This window comes from Rhamphochromis sp. 'chilingali' (genome assembly GCF_963969265.1).
Source record: "Rhamphochromis sp. 'chilingali' genome assembly, chromosome: 18".
Classification (NCBI taxonomy): Eukaryota; Metazoa; Chordata; class Actinopteri; order Cichliformes; family Cichlidae; genus Rhamphochromis; species Rhamphochromis sp. 'chilingali'.
Window position 1 is genome coordinate 11701191 of NC_137945.1, and position 18903 is coordinate 11720093.

The following is an 18903-nucleotide window of genomic DNA, read 5'->3' on the forward strand; positions in this document are numbered from 1 at the left end:
CCAGGCTCCCTGCAACACTGAACTGGAGTTAAGAGTTAAGACGGTGGATGGATGGATGGATGGATGGATGCAAGTTTTGGTAATGTGAAGATACATTTTTATTGAGGAGGCTGTAAACATATTTATGTGTGCTTTAATAATGAAATGGGTGGGTATTTATATAAATGTGGGTATTTCAACTGCAGCAACTGTGTGGTTTACCTTGCTGCTGGAGTCTTCTTCAAAGCCGTTTAATGAAGTGCACTTTTGGTAGTTCCCAGTTGGCTTTATTTTCCAGCCCCAAGGTTTCCTCTCAGACTACTTCTTGTTTTCTTACAACATAGCGTGCTGTAGTTCCAGTGTGTTTGTGTGAATATCTCCTAACTTAAACAATGAATAGTCAGTGAAGAATCTTAATGTTGTCCAATAAGACATGTATTTACATACAAATTTATATCCTGGTATGTGCCATTATTTTTTCAAGTTTCTTTTTTTTGTTTTTTTTACCATTCCCTAATTACTATACTGCCTCACATCAATAAAAAAGTGTCTTCGCACCTCTAGTCATCGCTCAAATTATCAGTTTATTATGGGAGTTGCATCAAGGTGAGAGATGAAAACAGATATGCCAAGGTGCTAGGGGCAGAGAAAATATTAGTGTGTGGCAGCAAACTGTCTGTTCTATAAAAAGACAGAACAAGGAGCAAGTTTAATCTCAGATCTCACCAGGAGATGACTTTAGCCTCAGCAGTTTCGACTTGTCAGGATCATGCCAACAAACACGCTTATGACAAGTCGAGTCTCAGCGAACAATTCAGATTGTCGATGCGGAATGAGAGCGGCGGCATAAAAAAAAATAAAGGGATTGAAGGATGACATTTGTTGAATGATATTGATTGGCAATATGTGTGGGTGTGGGGCATCCGTACGTATGTCTGTGTGTGTGTGTCTGACAGCAGGGTGAGATGTGTGAGCTGGTGCTGTTAGTGAACAAAGTTATGGGTGTCACATGTGGGTGATGTTTAGGGCGTCTATGTCATAGGAAGCCGTGGCAGAGTGCCGCAGAGCGAGGGGTGTGAAAGCGGCAGGCCCACCACTTCCTTCGTCAACACAACCCATGGTGACAGCTGTCATATTGCCATGGCAACGAGTGCCACCTATTTGATGCGATACTTATTTATACTCTTGGTTCAACTTTGAAGTGGCTGTCTTGATCTTATTGTATGACTAATCTGCCAACAGGGCTTTAGGTGGCTTAAATGAAAGTCTCTTAGCTGTACAGCCAGTCGTATCCTACTCACAATCTGATAATTACACTATAAAGACAGTATAACACTAGACTAGACCCTGAAGAGTTTAAAATGCAGTGCAGTGTTTACTTCGCTGGTGTCAAAGTGTGATTTGCTCATTATTGCTTGGATTCTTCATCTTTTTTATATATATAGTCAGTCATTCTAGTTATGCTACTTTACCAAACATTACTTTTTTCATTATAGAAGCCACATTTCATGTTCCTGTCTCCAGTCAAAGTCTGAGTCAGTAATGCAGCAGCTCAAGGGAGCACAGATGCTTTGTGTCATAGTTTAAGTAAATTATGGCCATTGTAGTTCGCTAACGTACTTCCGGTGTTTGGAAGAATTAAATCTTGATTGTTTGAACTGCATGCCGGTGAAAACAGATGCGTTTTAGGTGGCAGGGTGTCATTTGTAGAATTGTTGCGAGTGCTGAGTGAACAGGCAGGATTTGGCCTGTGAAGGTGCAGCTCAATCAACCAGGTGGTGCGATGTCTGGGGATGGGTGGATTCAAATAACTAGACACCAAAGAGTAGAATCTTCAATGAAAATATCCAGAACCCAGAATTTGGCTTTGGATTAAAGACTGAACACTGAAACTCATTTTGAAGCCTGTGCATAATTTTTTTTGTACCAGTGTACTGTTGTGGATAATATATGTAAACAAAAGTATAAGTCCCTTTGATCAAAGAAAAAAAAAAACCCCAAGAATAACTCTAAATAAAACATTTCAAATTTCTTATTTTCTTTTCATATTCAGATCTAAGATCACATTTCATTTGATATTTAAAAAGTACTTACATTTATTTTCCACTCACTTAAAAATACCATTTATCTTTGCATTATTGTTTCACAAAGTCAACAATTTTTGTTTTCTAATTTTCTAATTAAATCAAGGAACGTGAGCACAAAGAAGTCACTGAGACTGACAAACTGTGTAGCACTTTTCAAAACTGTCACGCAGACACCTTTGTGTCAAAGGTTTGGCTGCGCAATAATGTCTTTAAGTTGATGTTTACTTATCAGTTCTCACTGCATGCATCTTAGTGAAGTGAGGTATAGGTTTAAAATGCTATTCTTAGACTTTTAATTAGAAGTGTTGTTCGCTGTCAGCTGTCACCATTCCTGTTGACACTGCTGCTGCCTTCTGACTTTATAGTTACTTTCTCAACCGATGAAAACAAAGTAACACAACTTCACAATAAAAAGATCTGTCACTTTCCTTTTAGTTTGAATATGCTAAAAGTTTTTGTTGTTGTAAAGATAAATCTCTAAAATAGGACGAAAACAATATGTATTTTGGAGTGAAAATGATTTTTCCTTAAAGGGTTTTCCTAAAATGCCCCAGCAGTTTTGTATATCACTTCTTTAAAACTGGGAAAATTGCCAAAGGTCGATTAGATTAAAAAAAGGTCAAAAGCAGCGGCTGAGAAATCTTTTTATTTCCCCGCGTTGGTTAAGGTCCAAGAAACATTAAATCATACATTTCCTGTAATTTTACAGGATAGTGTCATTAGATGTTCCCTGCTTTCCAAATTTGACTTCTTTAAAATTCTACACCACAGGCTTTGCCTTAATTCTTCACCACTTGGAACTTTATTTCTGTGTTGTTTGTTAAGGTTTTCAGTACATTTAATACTGATTGCAATAGATTTTGTAACTAAGTCTTTTAGTTATGATACAGATAAAGCATGAAGGGATTTCAACAATCACCCAAGCGATCAAAAAGATAGTAAGGCAACAGTAGACTAAACTCATATACAGTCAAGTGAAAAAGAAAGTGTTCACAGGACTCTATGCAGCCCTTAAGTACACCATTCCTTAAGAATTGAGAGGATAAGTAGCAGCCAGGTGCTGCTAATCAAGTGCATTTGATTAACTGATTATCAGAGCGTGTGAGCACCTCTATGAAAGAGGAAGTTTTGTCAGTTTGCTAGTCTGGAGCAGTCAAGTGTGTGTGTTAACACAATGTTAAGGAAGAAAGGCATCAGCAACTATCTTAGAGAAGCGATGGTTGTTCCTCATCATACACAGTCGACCCAAGGTCAGGCTGTGCAGTACGCAGAGGAACTGCAAACACCTCGAGAGATTTCAGAATCTACAGGCAAGTTAATTATAAAAAAAAGATTAAATAAAACACTTCTTGGAAATGTTTCCAGGCTAAAACCTCTACTCTCCAAAAAGGCAGGTTCAGACAGGAGGAGAGAGAGCACGGGGAGAACACAGACATAACAGGCTGGGGGAAACATGGAATAAACACAAAGAGAGACGAGAGCTCATAAATACACAGAGGGGCACAAGGGGGTAAGAGTCACAAAGGGAAAAACACTTAGGGAACACTACAACAGGACACCTCAGAAAACCTGGCCTAAATAAGGAGCGAAAATACAAGGAACCAAGAACACTGGGCCAACATGGCCCAGGACCATGACAGAACTGAATCCTGTTTAGAAGATACAATGCCGGTTTTTCAAAGCTGTGAATAATTCTTAGAGGGAAAATTAGTGAGGGTTGAAGGAGTAGAACAGCTTTGAGTTCTTTTTGATTTCTAGAAGTAGTGGTTATAATGTAGGCTTACACATACAGATATTACATAGGAGGTATTTTTAGGATAAAGGGGAGAGCTTGTAAATAGAAATGATTTTTATACATATTGCATTTTTTGATATGAGTTATTGAAGTTATTGAAGGATTGCACACGCTTACAGACACAGAGTTAAGAAACACACATGACAGTATTGATTCCAGGCAAAAGGCCTCAAATTCATTTAGCTTTTTTTGACTGAACTTAAAGAAGGACCAAAGAGGAAGGAAAGCATATATTTTGGTTAAGTCTGATAAATTAGAATTAGAAGGTATTGTTACATTAAAGGGAGCAAATGAAATAAAAAGGCTATACCAAAAACGGGTTATAACATAGGAAATGTGAGGTTTTAAAATGAAGTTAGTGTTAACACACAGGAGTTGTTTCAAGGCAGCATTTAGCTATGATGAAATGTATACAGGAGTAATTGCTTATATGCTTAAACTTAATTGATTAAAGTGGTTGTTTTCTTTTGGACCTTTTAGAGTAGAGGAACTTGCAGCAGCGACAATTTGTGCACAGGATGTTGACGATCAGATAAGGGAAAAATAGAGCGAGCAACCGGACGTGAAAGCAGGGCTTAAAGAGTTTTAAAGTGATGAGTAACGTTGAAGAATATACATAAATACAAGTCAATAAGTTAAGAACATAATTAGGATCAGGCTTTTGATTAAAGAGTCCCAGATAGGATAAGTTAGGGAGATGCAGGAAAAGGTGTTTTGTTTCCTTTGCAGAAGATCTCAGCGACCACAGGAGGGGCGAGGATCCTGGAGATCTCGAGGCCTGCTGAACCACCAGAGAGGGTCTGAGCGAGGACACAATGTATTGCGACCTCTGGTGTTCCAGAGGTCGAGAGAGGGAGTGTGGAGCAGGGAAATTATTTTACTGCTATTGCTAAATAATTGTCATCATTACCATTGCATTAATAATATAATCTGGAGTTTATATTGCATTCAGGGGTTAAACAGTGTGTCTTTCAGAAAGGCTAAAAGTAACAGGACAGGAAATAGGCTTGGAGAGTTTTGCAGAAGTGGAAGTTATTTTGAGCCGCAGGCTAAGACGAGGCTTTAACAATGTAACAGATAGCTTTAAGAAGGCCTTAAGCAGTTATGACTATTTTATACACAATGCATATCTGTGCTTATTAAAGAGTTGGAGCTCGGTCAATTAATTGGGGGTCGGAAGCTTTGTTCGGCGCGATGTTCGGACAATCTATTGTGCAAGTGACTTGGAGCCATAGAAGGAATTGCAATACATGCTTACAAAACACTTATATATCAGATCATTTTATATTAAGGTTTTAGTAGAGGTTCTTGGTTAAAACATTTATTTAGTAGAAGACATACACATAGTCTCAGTGAGCCTCTGTCCTGGTGAAAGGTCAGAAGTGCAACAGGTGAATTGAGAAAGAGCATTTGAGGACGAGACACAGACAGTAGGTGAAGAGGTGACACAAAGAGCATGTGAGGTCAACACATACACACACATTAGTTAGATTTATTTAGAGGAGAGATTAGTCATGTCTCGGCAAGAAAGAGGAACAATTCACTTTAAGACAAGAACGGAAAGTACCAGCCATGAAAATAGAAGATGATCTTCTGGGGTAAAAGCCAGAAGATCATCTTGTATAAATCTATGTATAAAATGTATCTGTGACGCATGAAGGGGCGTCAGTAAATCAAACCCTGATGCTATAAAATATCTGTTCATGCTTTGATTAAGTCGAGGACTACTGGCTGTCTGCGTACAGAGTGTCTTCCCACACGTGTGTTCATTAAAAATCATTGTTTGACCAAGACCTTCTGGACCAAGAGTGGTTTGTACTCTCCCTCCTCAATTGTGAACCTTAACAAACTCCAAACAGACAAAAGTGTAGCTGTTTGGCTGTAATCTACAACTAAACATAGCATATTGACATAAAGACATCTAAATGTTCTCCAGCACAAGCTTCATATAGTCATTCTCTCAAAAGGTGGTGGAGGGTTGATGATTTGGGCTTGTTTTACAGGACACAGGACCTGGGCACCTTGCAGTCATTCAGTCAACTGTGAACTACTTGTATAACAAATTATTCTAGAATCAAATATGAAGCCAGCTTGGCTGAAATTGGATCATATCGCAGCAAAAATTTCTGGCACAGCTTTACCTACTTCCAAGGTGCATGGAGAGGATGAAAAACTCACAACGCAGGAACTCTAACAACTCTTAGAATGAAAGAGGAACAACTTTATTAACTGACCAACTCGTTTCAGCTTCTGGCCTTCATCAGGGATACACAAAGTACAATTTGTGTGTAAATAAAAGACAAGAAACAGAAAAAAATTTAATTAACCAATCACACCTTCATAGATAAACCAGCTGACATATAACAGGTTGCTATTGGTTAATAGGTTAATAGGTTAAGTGACGCCCAAGTAAAACTGGACTAGACAGTTAACGATAAAGACAGGGGGGAGGAACCATAATCCCCGCCTGTCTTAAAATAATACATGCGAGAAATACATAAGAAGAAAAAATATTAGAAATATACAGAAAAATAATAAAATGATTACAAAAGAAAACATTTAATTAAAAAAGAAGTCAGTGCAGCAGTTTGATTAAAAAAGAAGAAGACACCATAAATTGGATCACACAAAATTCCAGATTTCAACCTGACTGAAATGGTGTCGTGTGACCTGAAGAGAGCTGTGCATGAAAAAAGGTCCACAAACCTCAATGAACTGTAGGCCAAAATTCCTCTATAACAAAGTGAAAGACTTACAGAAAATGATTCATTTAAGTTACTGCTATCTAAGAGTTATAGGTTATAGGTATAGGTTGCTGATTTATTAGATGTGCTTAGATTTTCACAGTACTGAATAGACTCCTATGAAAACCTTTCTTTTTCATATGGCTCTAAATGTCATTCTTCAATCTGAGTTCCTTCTGTTTTTGTTTTTTGTTTGTTTTTTTTTGTTCATTTTATGGATAATTTGGTTACAATTTAGTGAGTTTGAGTAACATCCCACTTTTACAATACAAATGTGCATACATTCCTCTGTGTACTGCACATTCTCTTACTTCCCTTTGAAGGCAACAAACAGAGACACCTTTGTCCTTTAATATCCGGTGTGGTCTGACACGCAGCCATGTGTAAACTCAAAAAACCCTTTAATTCGGTGATTCATAGGCCTCCTCAGCCGTTCCTTGCGACAGGCACCAGTCGGCTGCAGCTGTTAATGTCTTTGAGCGAGAATTTATGTCCGCAGCCATGCCTCTCTCCTCCTGTCTCCTACTCAACCCATTTGAGGATTCCCCACCAAAGGTTCAGTGCATCCTTGCATCAGAGCCACATTAATGAAAGGCATTATACATTACAAAGTGTTTGATTTAAGAATGATTTAGAGTCCTTTCCCTCAGCCGTGAGGAATGGAAAGCTTCCTAGAGATAAGCTCGGAATCCATCCGCAATATTCAAAGGACATCAAAGGGTTCAGAATGTGTATTGGATTCATCGGCGGTGTAGGAACCACAAAGAAAGGTTTCTATCAGATGTGAGATTTCCATAACAGAGTGAGAGGCATGTGAGTTATTATGATCCCAGGATCAGTGGCAGCTTTGGCGATATGCAGCCGAGCATGCATACGCTGCATGTTTAGGTGCTCAATTGTTGAGTTTGCCTGTCACTGATCTGCCGCTGACACAAACATCACTTCTGTCTGTATATACAGATATCCCAAATGTTCTTGAGAACTAGAGCAGATAACCTTTTTGCATTTCTGCTCCCCATATAAATTCCCCTTGCACTGCAAAACTAAACAGCAAACAGAGACACTTTTTTAAATACTTGCTGATGCAAATATTTTAATTTTGTTAAGAAATAAGAATAAAACATTCATGGTATTTCACCCCGCCTGCCAGTTTTAATAATTGGCAGGATGTTGCTTACCACCTACACAAATCCCTAATACCTGACAGCTTGTAACCAGCAGCATTTAATCACAGCTGACAACTGATAATCCATGTCTCGGCACTGATGGATCATTGGGGTTGTTTTTATTTTTTTCTACTTCCTCACTCTTTTAATTTTTTCATCTTATTTTGCTTTTTCAACTCAGAGCTGTTTGGGGATGGGAGATGTGATAATTTAGTGTGAATTGCTTCTAAGGATCTCTTGGATCCTGTCCACGGGTGTGAGTTGTCACAGGGTTGAGTTTCTCGATTGCCTACAAAGGATTCGGGAGGCTTGATCTAAATTTATAAGGACACTGCGGCAGTAACACCCACTTTGATGGCCGTTGTGGTGGCTATCATTTGTCGTCCATATGGCGTCTCGGCATTTGATGTGCTTCTCATGTACAGCGTGTACTGTGAGAGATTTTTGCTTGTTTTTTGTTTGTTTTATTTTCTTTCTGCTACTAGATGCTGAAATTAAAGCCTTGTCTTTTTGCTTTGATTTTTTTTTTTTTTTTAGCGGAGGGGGGAGCTAAAACAAGAAATTGATTTTCAGATAACACGTTTGTATGAATAAAAAAAATATATATATATCATTACAGCATGTGCTAGTGGGTGTAAATAAATTGTAATCTGATTTCCTGCATTATTTATAGTTTTCGACAGTCGTCTATAATAGAAGGAGCAAGATTCGGTTTAGTTTGAGGTTCAGAGGCAAAAAAAGTAAACTGAAACAAACTGTATTCACTTTTAACCCACAGATGTGAATGCTTCTCTTGGATTGCCTCAAGCAACATCAGTTTTCATCATGAGTTATTTTCATGCTCGTAATAATGAAGTGGGAATGCTTGGCTGGATGGATTTATTTTGAAGAGCATCAGTAATACAACAGTTCAGTGCGCTGACCTAATATTGTCTTCATTTTTTAATGCGGTGGCCAAGGTCAGGTCAGATAGATAATATAATAAGAGGGATGTGTGTATTAGAGTTGGTCAGTCGTATCTGTATATTTCCTTTCATCATATTGTCATTACCAGATATCACTGATACACAGTCTGACAGCGGAGGGAGATTTTGACTTTTAGCTATGAATACAGCCAATTTTACGACACGGTTGCTCTTCATACCTTGCAATTTCTCTTTATTAAACACTTGATAAACCCTAAATAGTAGATGAATACTTTATTAACTAAAGCAGAAACCTCTCCCATAGCCAGACACGGGTACATAGAGGAAAAGCTTCCTTCCTCTACAGCTTCGCATATTGCACTTATCAATATTGGCAAATGGAAATAATGATCATCCTCAAAGTGAGTTGAAAAGTTGGTTGAACAAAACTTGTAACCTGCATTTGAGAGCAAAAAATAATCCCTAAATTTTAAGATGCACAGTAGTTTGCAGAACCAGACAACACAGTAACAGGATGTGTTGAAATATCCCATGGCGGAAGTGCGTTAACTAAAATTTAATGTCAATTTTTCCCATAGTTAAAGCCCACAATCTATGTCAATCCAATGGACCAAAGGACCACATGCATTTGCAACAGTATGACTTTAAACTGGTTTTAAATGAATATACATATCTTGCAATACAGAGTTAATAGAAGAGTCTTTCACAGATGGTTACCACTGAAATTTAAGAAGCTGCGATTTTTGATGAAACATTGAGTGTCAAGATTTATTGTAATATGCAGTGATAAAATAATGTAGGAAGTATTGTATTTTTAGTCCTTAAAGATTATATCATAGAGAATCCTCTTCAAAGAATATATTTTTATTTTATGCATAGACGTGTGCCTTTGGATTACTTAAATTTTTGAGTCTGGCTTTGTCATATAAATCTTTCGATTAGTATAATTGAGAAATATCTTTCCGCTCTGATAAACTTACTCTTAGCACTTCTTTACATTACAGCTTGATAATAACAGTAATAGTCATAGGTATTAGTGGGGCAATGAGTTTTAAAGGAAAGTGCTACCAACACACTTTCATAGTTAAAGTACATAGTATGGGGTAAATGGTAAATGGCCTATATTTATATAGCGCTTTACTAGTCCCTAAGGACCCCAAAGCGCTTTACATATCCAGTCATCCACCCATTCACGCACATATTCACACACTGGTGATGGCAGCTACATTGTAGCCACAGCTACCCTGGGGCGCACTGACAGAGGCGAGGCTGCCGGACACTGGCGCCACCGGGCCCTCTGACCACCACCAGTAGGCAACGAGTGAAGTGTCTTGCCCAAGGACACAACGACCGAGACTGTCCAAGCCGGGGCTCAAACCGGCAACCTTCCAATTACAAGGCGAACGCCCAACTCTTGAGCCACAATCGCCCCAACTAAGTACATCCTTAGTTGATTAACTGTGAGCACCTCTATAAAAGCAGATGTTTTTCCTGGTCTGGACAATGCATAGTATATTATTATTACTTTCATAAAAAGCATTATATTTTGGTTTTTGCCATTACTTTACTTGGATATCTCTACTGTCAGACAGCGATCCACTTTTACTGTGATTTGCCATCTCTACAGTTAAGGCCATGTGGTTAGTTGACACTTGAAAATAGCATTTTCTTTCCTTTGTAGTATCATCAAAGGGTTAAAATTGAACACACTAAATGTGTTGTGGTCTCTACACTGACTGCAAAACTAATCTCTGGACAATGTTTTGCTGAGAGAAATCACTTCCCCAAAGAAAACACTTCATCCCTAAGAGGTTGCCAAGCTCTTGCCAAATAAGCACTTACTGTACTTCAAGAGATAAATGACACAAAACCACAGCCAAACATTATAAAACAAATCCTTTCCATCAATCAGAATCAAGTTGGTTTTCTCCAGTTCACTCACACTGTTGCCTGGCCTTTTAAACAAGATTTATGCCTCCGTGTACATAAATTTATGACAGAGTGAAAAGTGATGCATATACAAAAGCCTTGATGACAATGCTTTCCTCAAGTTGAGGGAGATTGTGAGCTTACTAACTGCAAACCCACATTAAGCATTTTACACCGTGATTAACGCCTATTTAGCCCGAGAGATCAGATAAAACTCAGCAAGCTAACTGATGCCGAATGTCTTTTTGTGTTAACATTCTCCTCAGGTGATCCAGACAATCAGCGCAGTGGATAAGGATGAACCTTTGAGTGGTCATCGCTTTTATTTCGCCCTGGCAGGACCTGCTGCTGGTAACCTTAACTTCACTCTGCGAGATAATAAGGGTGAGACAACCTTTTGTGGTATTCTTTGATGTTATCTTCAAGCTCATATGATTTTATTGTTTTCCTGTGTGTGTGCATGTCATTGTTTGTCTATACTTCTATACTGAAGTGTAGAGAATTATAAAAAAAAACACTGATGTTTGTTTCCCCTAAAAATGTTTTAGAGGGTATTAAAAAGCTTTAAAGTTATATAAAGTAGAATTTGTAGTTGTAAAATATTGCCAACAAAATGGTCTAAGGTTTTTAAAATGATGCTAAAGGAGGCAGATCAGTTCTTTTATGTGGATGATCTATTGCTATCTTACAAAAAAGCATTTTTGAGATTTCATATTTTAACTGATCTATTTTTTATATCATGATTGGTCTCTTTCTGCATTTTTATGCATTGCAGAATTTCCCAGTCCATAGTCGAACACTAAAAATTATATTTGATTCTATAAAATGCAGCATGTGGATAACCTTTAATTGATTGACTTGTGTCAAACATCATTTTTCTGGTTTAATTCTACCGTATTAGAGATTGATTTAGGTCACCCAACTCCCATTTTTAAGCCTCAGTTTGAGCATTTTGGAAACGTAAAGCAATGTCACTATATCACAAGTGCTCTGAAACAGTGTGAGAAATGATCAGGTGTGCCGTGGAAGATTATCTGGTTACACAAGATTGGTACTCTAAGCGATCAGCATGAGTAAACAGCCGAACTATTACATTCTCTTCCACTAGAGGGCAGTATAACTACCTCCTTTAATTAAATGGGTTGCCAACTGCCAGTAAAACTAAAGAAGACGAAGAAGAAATTACATAAAAGTCATGCAGTGAGTTAGACAATGCAGCATATAATAGCAATAGATAAATACTTGGGGAAAAAATAGTCAATATGACCTGGGTCCTGGAGAAAATTCTGACCCAGATGAAGGCCCTAGCACAGGGGTGCCCAATCCCGGTCCTCGAGAGCTACCGTCCTGCAGCTTTTAGATGCATCCTTGTTCCCACACACCTGAATCAAATGAATGGCTTGTTATCAGGTCTTTGCCAAACATGATGGCATGCTGAAGAGATCAAACCATTTGATTCAGCTGTGTTGGAGTAGGGATGCATCTAAAAGCTGCAGGATAGTAGCTCTCGAGGACCGGGATTGGGCACCCCTGCCCTAGCATGAGTAGTGGTCAGAAGCGAACCAATTCCGCTATAATTCGTGCACAGGGGAAAATTATCAAAATGCTTTTTGTGATATTTTTGTTTGGTGGTGTGCCGTGTCATTTTTCAAATGTGAAATATGTGCTGTGGCTCCAAAAGGTTGGGAAACACTTCTCTAAAAGACACCAACACCACAAACATTGAGTGATATTGAGTTCAGCGACTCGCATTAGCTCAGATGAAGCCTAATGTTGAATGAACAGCTGGTGGCCTAGCCTTATTTTTATATGCTGATGAGAAATTAAAAAAATAGTTTGTACATACATATTGGTAGTCGATACTTGTATAAAAACTAATACATGTTATTTGGAAGAATTCAGTCAGAGGTTTAAACTGCTTCTACATTACTGTCAGAGTTCAGTCAGATTAGCTTTATTTCATGGAGATACATTTTTAAAACAATCCCTTGAGATAATTGCTACTGGCCTTTAAGAGTCTGTAAAAGGTGTTGCTCAATTTAGGTATGGTCTGTTTGTTGTTTATTCCTTCCAACTGAGCCTGGCAGCAATGCAATTGACACTTTAGTCATTGCTCACTCAGCTCCCTATATCTGCCCTGTATCTGGCTATAAGACACTCTGCAATCTGACTCAGGAAAAAAAATAGTACAGAGTAACTGGTGGCCCCCGGCATGCCCAGCACTGCCAAATGAAACCATTATTCTGCCGTGACAATGCCCCCTCTACTTTTTTTTCTTGGTAATTGTTCATCAAAACGAAATCCAGAAACTGTCACGGTCTGGCTGGCAGACCGTGGGGATGTGGGGAAAGGAGGACCCAAAACGCAGACTCTGCGATGCAAACAGTGCTCTTTATTCACAGTGAAAAACTGTAAACACAATAACTCCCCGTTGCTCCCTTGAACCCCGTGTGCGTGCTTCCCTCCGACGTCTGTGCTCGTGCTCGTGCTCCCCGCTGTTGTGTTTCCGCACACCCCGTGCGTGCTGCCTTTCTGGACCACTCTTCCTCCTGCAGGGAAACCATAGAGGCAGCCGTCAACACTAACCCTCGGCGGGCATATACGAACAACACAGACATATGCTGACACACTAACTTGGTACGATAACTCAATGATCCCGCGTCGGTGGGAGCTCCAAGACTCTCCTAAGTAGCTCCCCCGACGAGCCCTGATCAGCGGCAGGTGTGTGGCTTCGGGTGTGGCCAGTCCCTCCGCAGGGCCACACCCCTCAGGCCTGCAGGTGGCCGAGCTCCATCCTCCAGGCACACCCGCAGACATACACACCCATACCTCGCCTAAACATATGAGTGGGACACAGACTAACACAGCACAGAGAAACACACATATGTACACGCACAGAGAAGGAGAAACGACACCAAAAATACATAATAATAATACACAGGTCCATGACTGCCCAGGGATCCTGGGTCGCCCAGTCCCAGGACCCTGACAGAAACAAACTTCCTCTGTAACTGGAGCACATCCGAGTGAGAACTCAGTCTTGCTATAACTTTGTTCAACTTAGTGCGAGGTGTCTATGTGTCGGATCAAGGAATAACTTTAAATCAAACACACAAGGTGAAAACTGTCTTTGTGTCATAATGATTTGTTATCCACCTACAAGCAAAACAGTGGGTGGATGTAGAAAATTAGTTGTTCTTATAGAAAAGCCTAAGTGGTAATTTGCATATATTTTTAAAGATGTGAGAACTGTGTCTGACTCCATCATTACTTACTTACATGAATTCCCACTGCTTTGAAAAACATAGCATGTGCTGAGCTGATGTGCATTCTGAGGTGATGGCCCTTTGTCGAGTGTTTTGTTCACATGTGTGGGAGCTCGGCTCAGGCAGCAATGTTAATTTGTATAAAGAACAGCAGCAGGAACCAGGTTGTGCCACAGTAATCCTTCTGAGTGCAGACATGTGTTACATCATGTACTTGTTGTTTTAGTAACACCTTAGTAGACTAAGGACAGCTTGAATAGAAAAAGGTTCTCTGAGGAGATATTCTATTAACCTCTTATTCAGTATGTTGAGTATACTGAATGAACTGTATGGACACATTTACAAATGTTGCAACAACAACATAGTATGTTCAGTGGTGTCCAGTGTAATGTGTTATAGCATGTTAATATGTGTTTTTTTACATGGTACCCAAATGACTCTTAATGAATTCTGTATGAGCTTTAATGATTTAGTACGTCATAACGAAGGAAATGCAGATCAATGGAAATTAAACAAAGAAAACACAATAATCAATGCAAGGAAATGTTATTTTGTTTGCGCAGTTATACAATTTAAGGTCTGTTTAAATACATTTTTAAAGAAGCAACCTTAAAAAAAATAATACCCTTTTTTTTCAGTTTAATTCACAAATGTAAAACTGATTAAAATGTGAATATCTTTTCAGAATCAGAGAAACTTTATTACCGTATTTCCCGGACTACAAAGCGCACCCGAATATTAGCCGCACAAGCTAAAATCAGGGGAAAATCCTGTTTTGTACATACATTAGCCGCACCTGACTAAAAGCCGCAGGTGTTTCAATGTTGACTTATCATATGTAAGAGAATATGCACAAAGGGAATTGTCAGGAAAGACATGGCTGTTTGGAGACATCACTTTTATTAATATTTTGAAAAACAAGTTATGGGTACATATTTGCACATGTAGTACATAACAGTAGCCTACAGCACACCAGAAAAATAGATTCGGACTACCTTTTAGGCTCAGGTGCAGTGACACGGCTTTAACAAGAAGAAAAGTCAGTCATTCACCACCATCTTCCTGCGCACTAAAACCACCAAAGTCCTCTCCTCCAGTGTCGGATACAAACAGGCTCAGGATGGCTTCGTCATCCACTCTCTGCTTCTCTCCTTCGTTGTCACTTTCAAAACCAAAGAAATCCTCATTGTCAGTGTCAGAGTCGAACACCCTCAGAAGGGCCGTGGCGGTGTCCTCCTCTCTCCATCATGCAGCAGTCCAGCCCTTCAAAATCCGTTGGTGATCGTGGATGTTTTCACACTTTTCCACGCTGTCAGAATCCACCGATGGCGTTGGGCATAACTTGCTTTTTGGGCATAACTTGCAAGTTTATCGCCGCTCATCATCTACGACTCCCGCTGAACGCTGTTAAGGTTCAAAATATTGGGGATGGACACCAGAGGAAAAACCCACAATAACAACACTGGTCCGGTCGGGTTGAGTCAAACGAAGATTTAATGATCACACACGTGGGAGATGGACACTGTATGCAGACAGTCTCAGATCTCGTCTCAAAAAACACATCACCATAGTTTTATGAAATCAGGGTATTAGAACGCCCCCTCATGCGTAGTGACAGGTGCAATACAATCAATGTTGACAAGTACCGCTACTTTGAAGTTTGTTTTTCGCGCTACTTCGTACGGCACTACGTTGCCTGGCGGACGGACATGTGACTAACATACCACTCTTGAACCCCGATCCTTCCGCCAGGCAACGTAGTGCCGTACAACAGCGGAACACACAAAACAAATCGTCTTACGATATGACAAAAATCATGGACAATCCATAGAAAAGCCGCACCTGACTAAAAGCCGCAGGGTTCAAAGCTTGTGCAAAAAGTAGCGGCTTATAGCCCGACAATTACGGTAGTCCCAGAGGGAAATTGAGTTGTCATAGCAGCAAATATATAAAAAAACAACAAGCGCTCATATCGAAACGGAGTTATGATAGATACTAGGGGTGCAACGATACACAAAATTCACGGTTCGGTTCGGTTCGATACTTTGGTGTCACGGTTCGATATTTTTTCGATACAAAAAATGTTCATGCCTTTTTAATTTGTCATATATTAAAATTATAAATATATATTTTAACTCAAAAGTACAGTTTTTAAATTTAATGTTGCTGAAACAACAAAGTAATAAAAAAAATAAAACTATCTGATCGAGAAATCACTCATCTTTGGAAAAGAGAGTTTATTACAGAGAAATGGCTCTTTCCAAAATAAAAGCTATACTATACGCTTCTTCTGGGGCAGTGCATCTTAACCTGGGTTCGATCGAGGTCCCCATAAGGAGAATCATGTGCTAACGGCTGTCTAAATGACTCGGGTAAAGTTTGTAGCATCTGTGCTTGTTGTTTTTGTCTGCTTCCACTTGTCTTTGCACTAGGATGATCTCGGCGTAAATGTGCTGTCATATTCGTTGTGTTCCCACTAGTGCTGTCAGCGTCAATCTCGTTGAAATGACCTTAACGCCACAACACGGCAAATCTCCGTTAACGAGTTACCACGGATCGCCCCGTGCGTGGGGCTGGACGGCGCCAACACGTTAACGAGCTAACTGCGCTAACACACTAGTTCCCACCCATGTAATTGAGCATTGCGTGGCACATCCGACATACTGTTTTACTTTTGTCCATGACGCGCTTACCTTTAGGGTCATACTTCACATGAAAACCAAAATAGTTCCAAATGCCAGATCTGAATGAGGGTGGGGGAGGTTCAATTTGCCATGTTGCAACAAGAGCTTAACTTCTGTCTTGCTAGCTTGCACTGCGGTCAGTGAATCTGCGTTCGACTACTCCGCTTAGGCTGCACTGTCGAGCGCAGATCCACTGAGTGCTCAACACAGACAGCATCGTCAGGAGAAAAGTTGATAAAATAAATTAAAAAATTTGTATTGTTCGATACATATGCGTACCGAACCGAAAGCACTGTATCTAACGGTTCAATATCGATACGAGTATTGTTGCACCCCTAATAGATACATATTAGGATAAATAGATAAATATAGAGCTATAGGTATAAAGAAAAATATACATATAAATATAAAAGTACAAGTATGTGTGTAAATATGTCGTGGTGTACAAAAGTGACAGGGTGCATTGAGGTGTGATTAATACTGTTCCACATGTGTGGATCTGACCCAAGTGGATGAATTAAAGAGCCTGATAGCAGCAGGAAGGAACAACTTGCTGTAACGTTCCCCCAGACAGCAAGTTTGAAGGAACCTGTCGCTGAAACTGCTCTTCAGATTGTATAGTGTGTTATGGAAGGGGTGGGAGTTATTGTCCATGATTGCCAGAATCCTGTCACTGATCACCTCCTCCAGGATGGTGAGCTTCATGCCAACAGCAAACTCAGCCTTCCTGATGAGTTTGTTCAGTCTGTTTGCGTCCTTTGCTTTTGATGCATGCACCCCAGCATGCCACAGCAAAGGAGATGGGGCTCACAACAAAAGACTGATAGAACATATAGAGCAGCCTGCTGCATACATTGAAGGATCTGAGCCTTCGTAGAAATTAAAGCACCACCAGCTGCTTTGTTTTGGCCACATTCAGCTGCAGGTGGTTTACCTCACACCACCTCACCTCACACCACCTCACGAAGCAATCAATTTGTCTAACTACTGTCAAGATGGCCAAAATAAAAAAATAAAATAAAATAAAGTTTTGTAGCCTAAGAGATGAAAGACGAACTTTCAGTTATGAGTCTTTGACGCTTATTAACAAAATATTTCTGGGATTAGTTTCTTTTGAACTTAAAAAAGTTCAGAAGAAACTAATGATAGCATGTCATGCTCAAGATGCTTTATATTGACCCTACAGCGAAAACCCCTGCAATCAAACGACCCCCTATGAGCAAGAATTTGGTAACAGTGGGAACGAAAAACGCTATTTTAACAGGAAGAAACCTCAGGCAGAATCAGGCAGCCATCTGCTGCGACCAGTTGGGGGTAAGGAGAGTTAGACAGGGCAAAAGACAAAAAACTCATAAAGACCTCTAAATCTAAACTAAAGTGGTAACTGGTTCCTTCTATAATGGATGGAAAGTTAGAGAACAACAGCACTACTGGTTAATAAAATGTAATTAAAAGTGGGCCAAACATGTTCATGAATATGACTGAAGTAAGCTGAGCAGCAGTCTTCTCCAGTGGGTGTGTTGAATCAGCAGATAAAATAAAATTTGTGATATGTAAAGATCAGTTGCTGCCTGATGTTTTATTAACTATTTCTTTCAAACATGTTTCATATGTGCAGCCAATGCAATAGTTGACTTGTCCGCTGATTAAAGCCCACATACCTGTGGTTAGCTGCAAGCCATTTTGGCTCAGTTCTAACTCTACGTATTAAAGGCGCAAGACATCAGTGATTTTTTTACTAAAAGGAAACATGACAAATAACACTGTTGTGGAATTTCGGGTAATAGATCACTAGAACTTCCAGTTCTAACAGGAAGTACCTTTACAAGTAGTTTATCAGTTGTACGATCAATGTGTGTTATTGCTGTCAAACACTAAAAGACTAAAATATGAGTTGAAAAAGACATTTTGCACTTGTTTCTTAGTCTTTTGGTTCTAGTGTTCAGGTGTGCCAAGTACAATGCTCAGGGATATGGAAAAGATCCTGTCATTTTTCAACATGTCAGTTTCCCAGCGCACAAAACCAGTTTCATAAAGAGATGGTTTTTCCAGCATGTTGTGGAGGATCCTGACCGGCTTGCACCAAGCCCTAACCCCATCCAACACCTTACTAGAGCGCAGACTGCAAATCAACACTGGTCAAAATCAGACTGTACTCATGTTTACTTATCTATTTATTTATTCATGGCTGAATGGCACCAAATGCCTGTAGTTAGCTTCCAAAATCTAGGAGTGGAGACTGTTGTAGCAGCATGTTTAATGATCAGGGGTGGGACAGCATGTTCAGTAATCAAATACTGGCATAACATTTGCACTTTATTCATATG

The 18903-nt window shown here is 39.6% G+C and overlaps 1 protein-coding gene across 1 annotated transcript in view; it reads left to right on the forward strand.

Moving 5' to 3' along the window:
• The window catches only part of LOC308385940 (cadherin-7-like), a 123553-nt gene that overhangs the window by 91372 nt on the left and 13278 nt on the right, over positions 1–18903 (forward strand). Inside the window, exon 10 of the mRNA XM_080865155.1 lies at positions 10893–11010. Coding sequence (XP_080721281.1) covers positions 10893–11010 — 118 coding nt within the window. The remainder of the gene's footprint in view (positions 1–10892; positions 11011–18903) is intronic.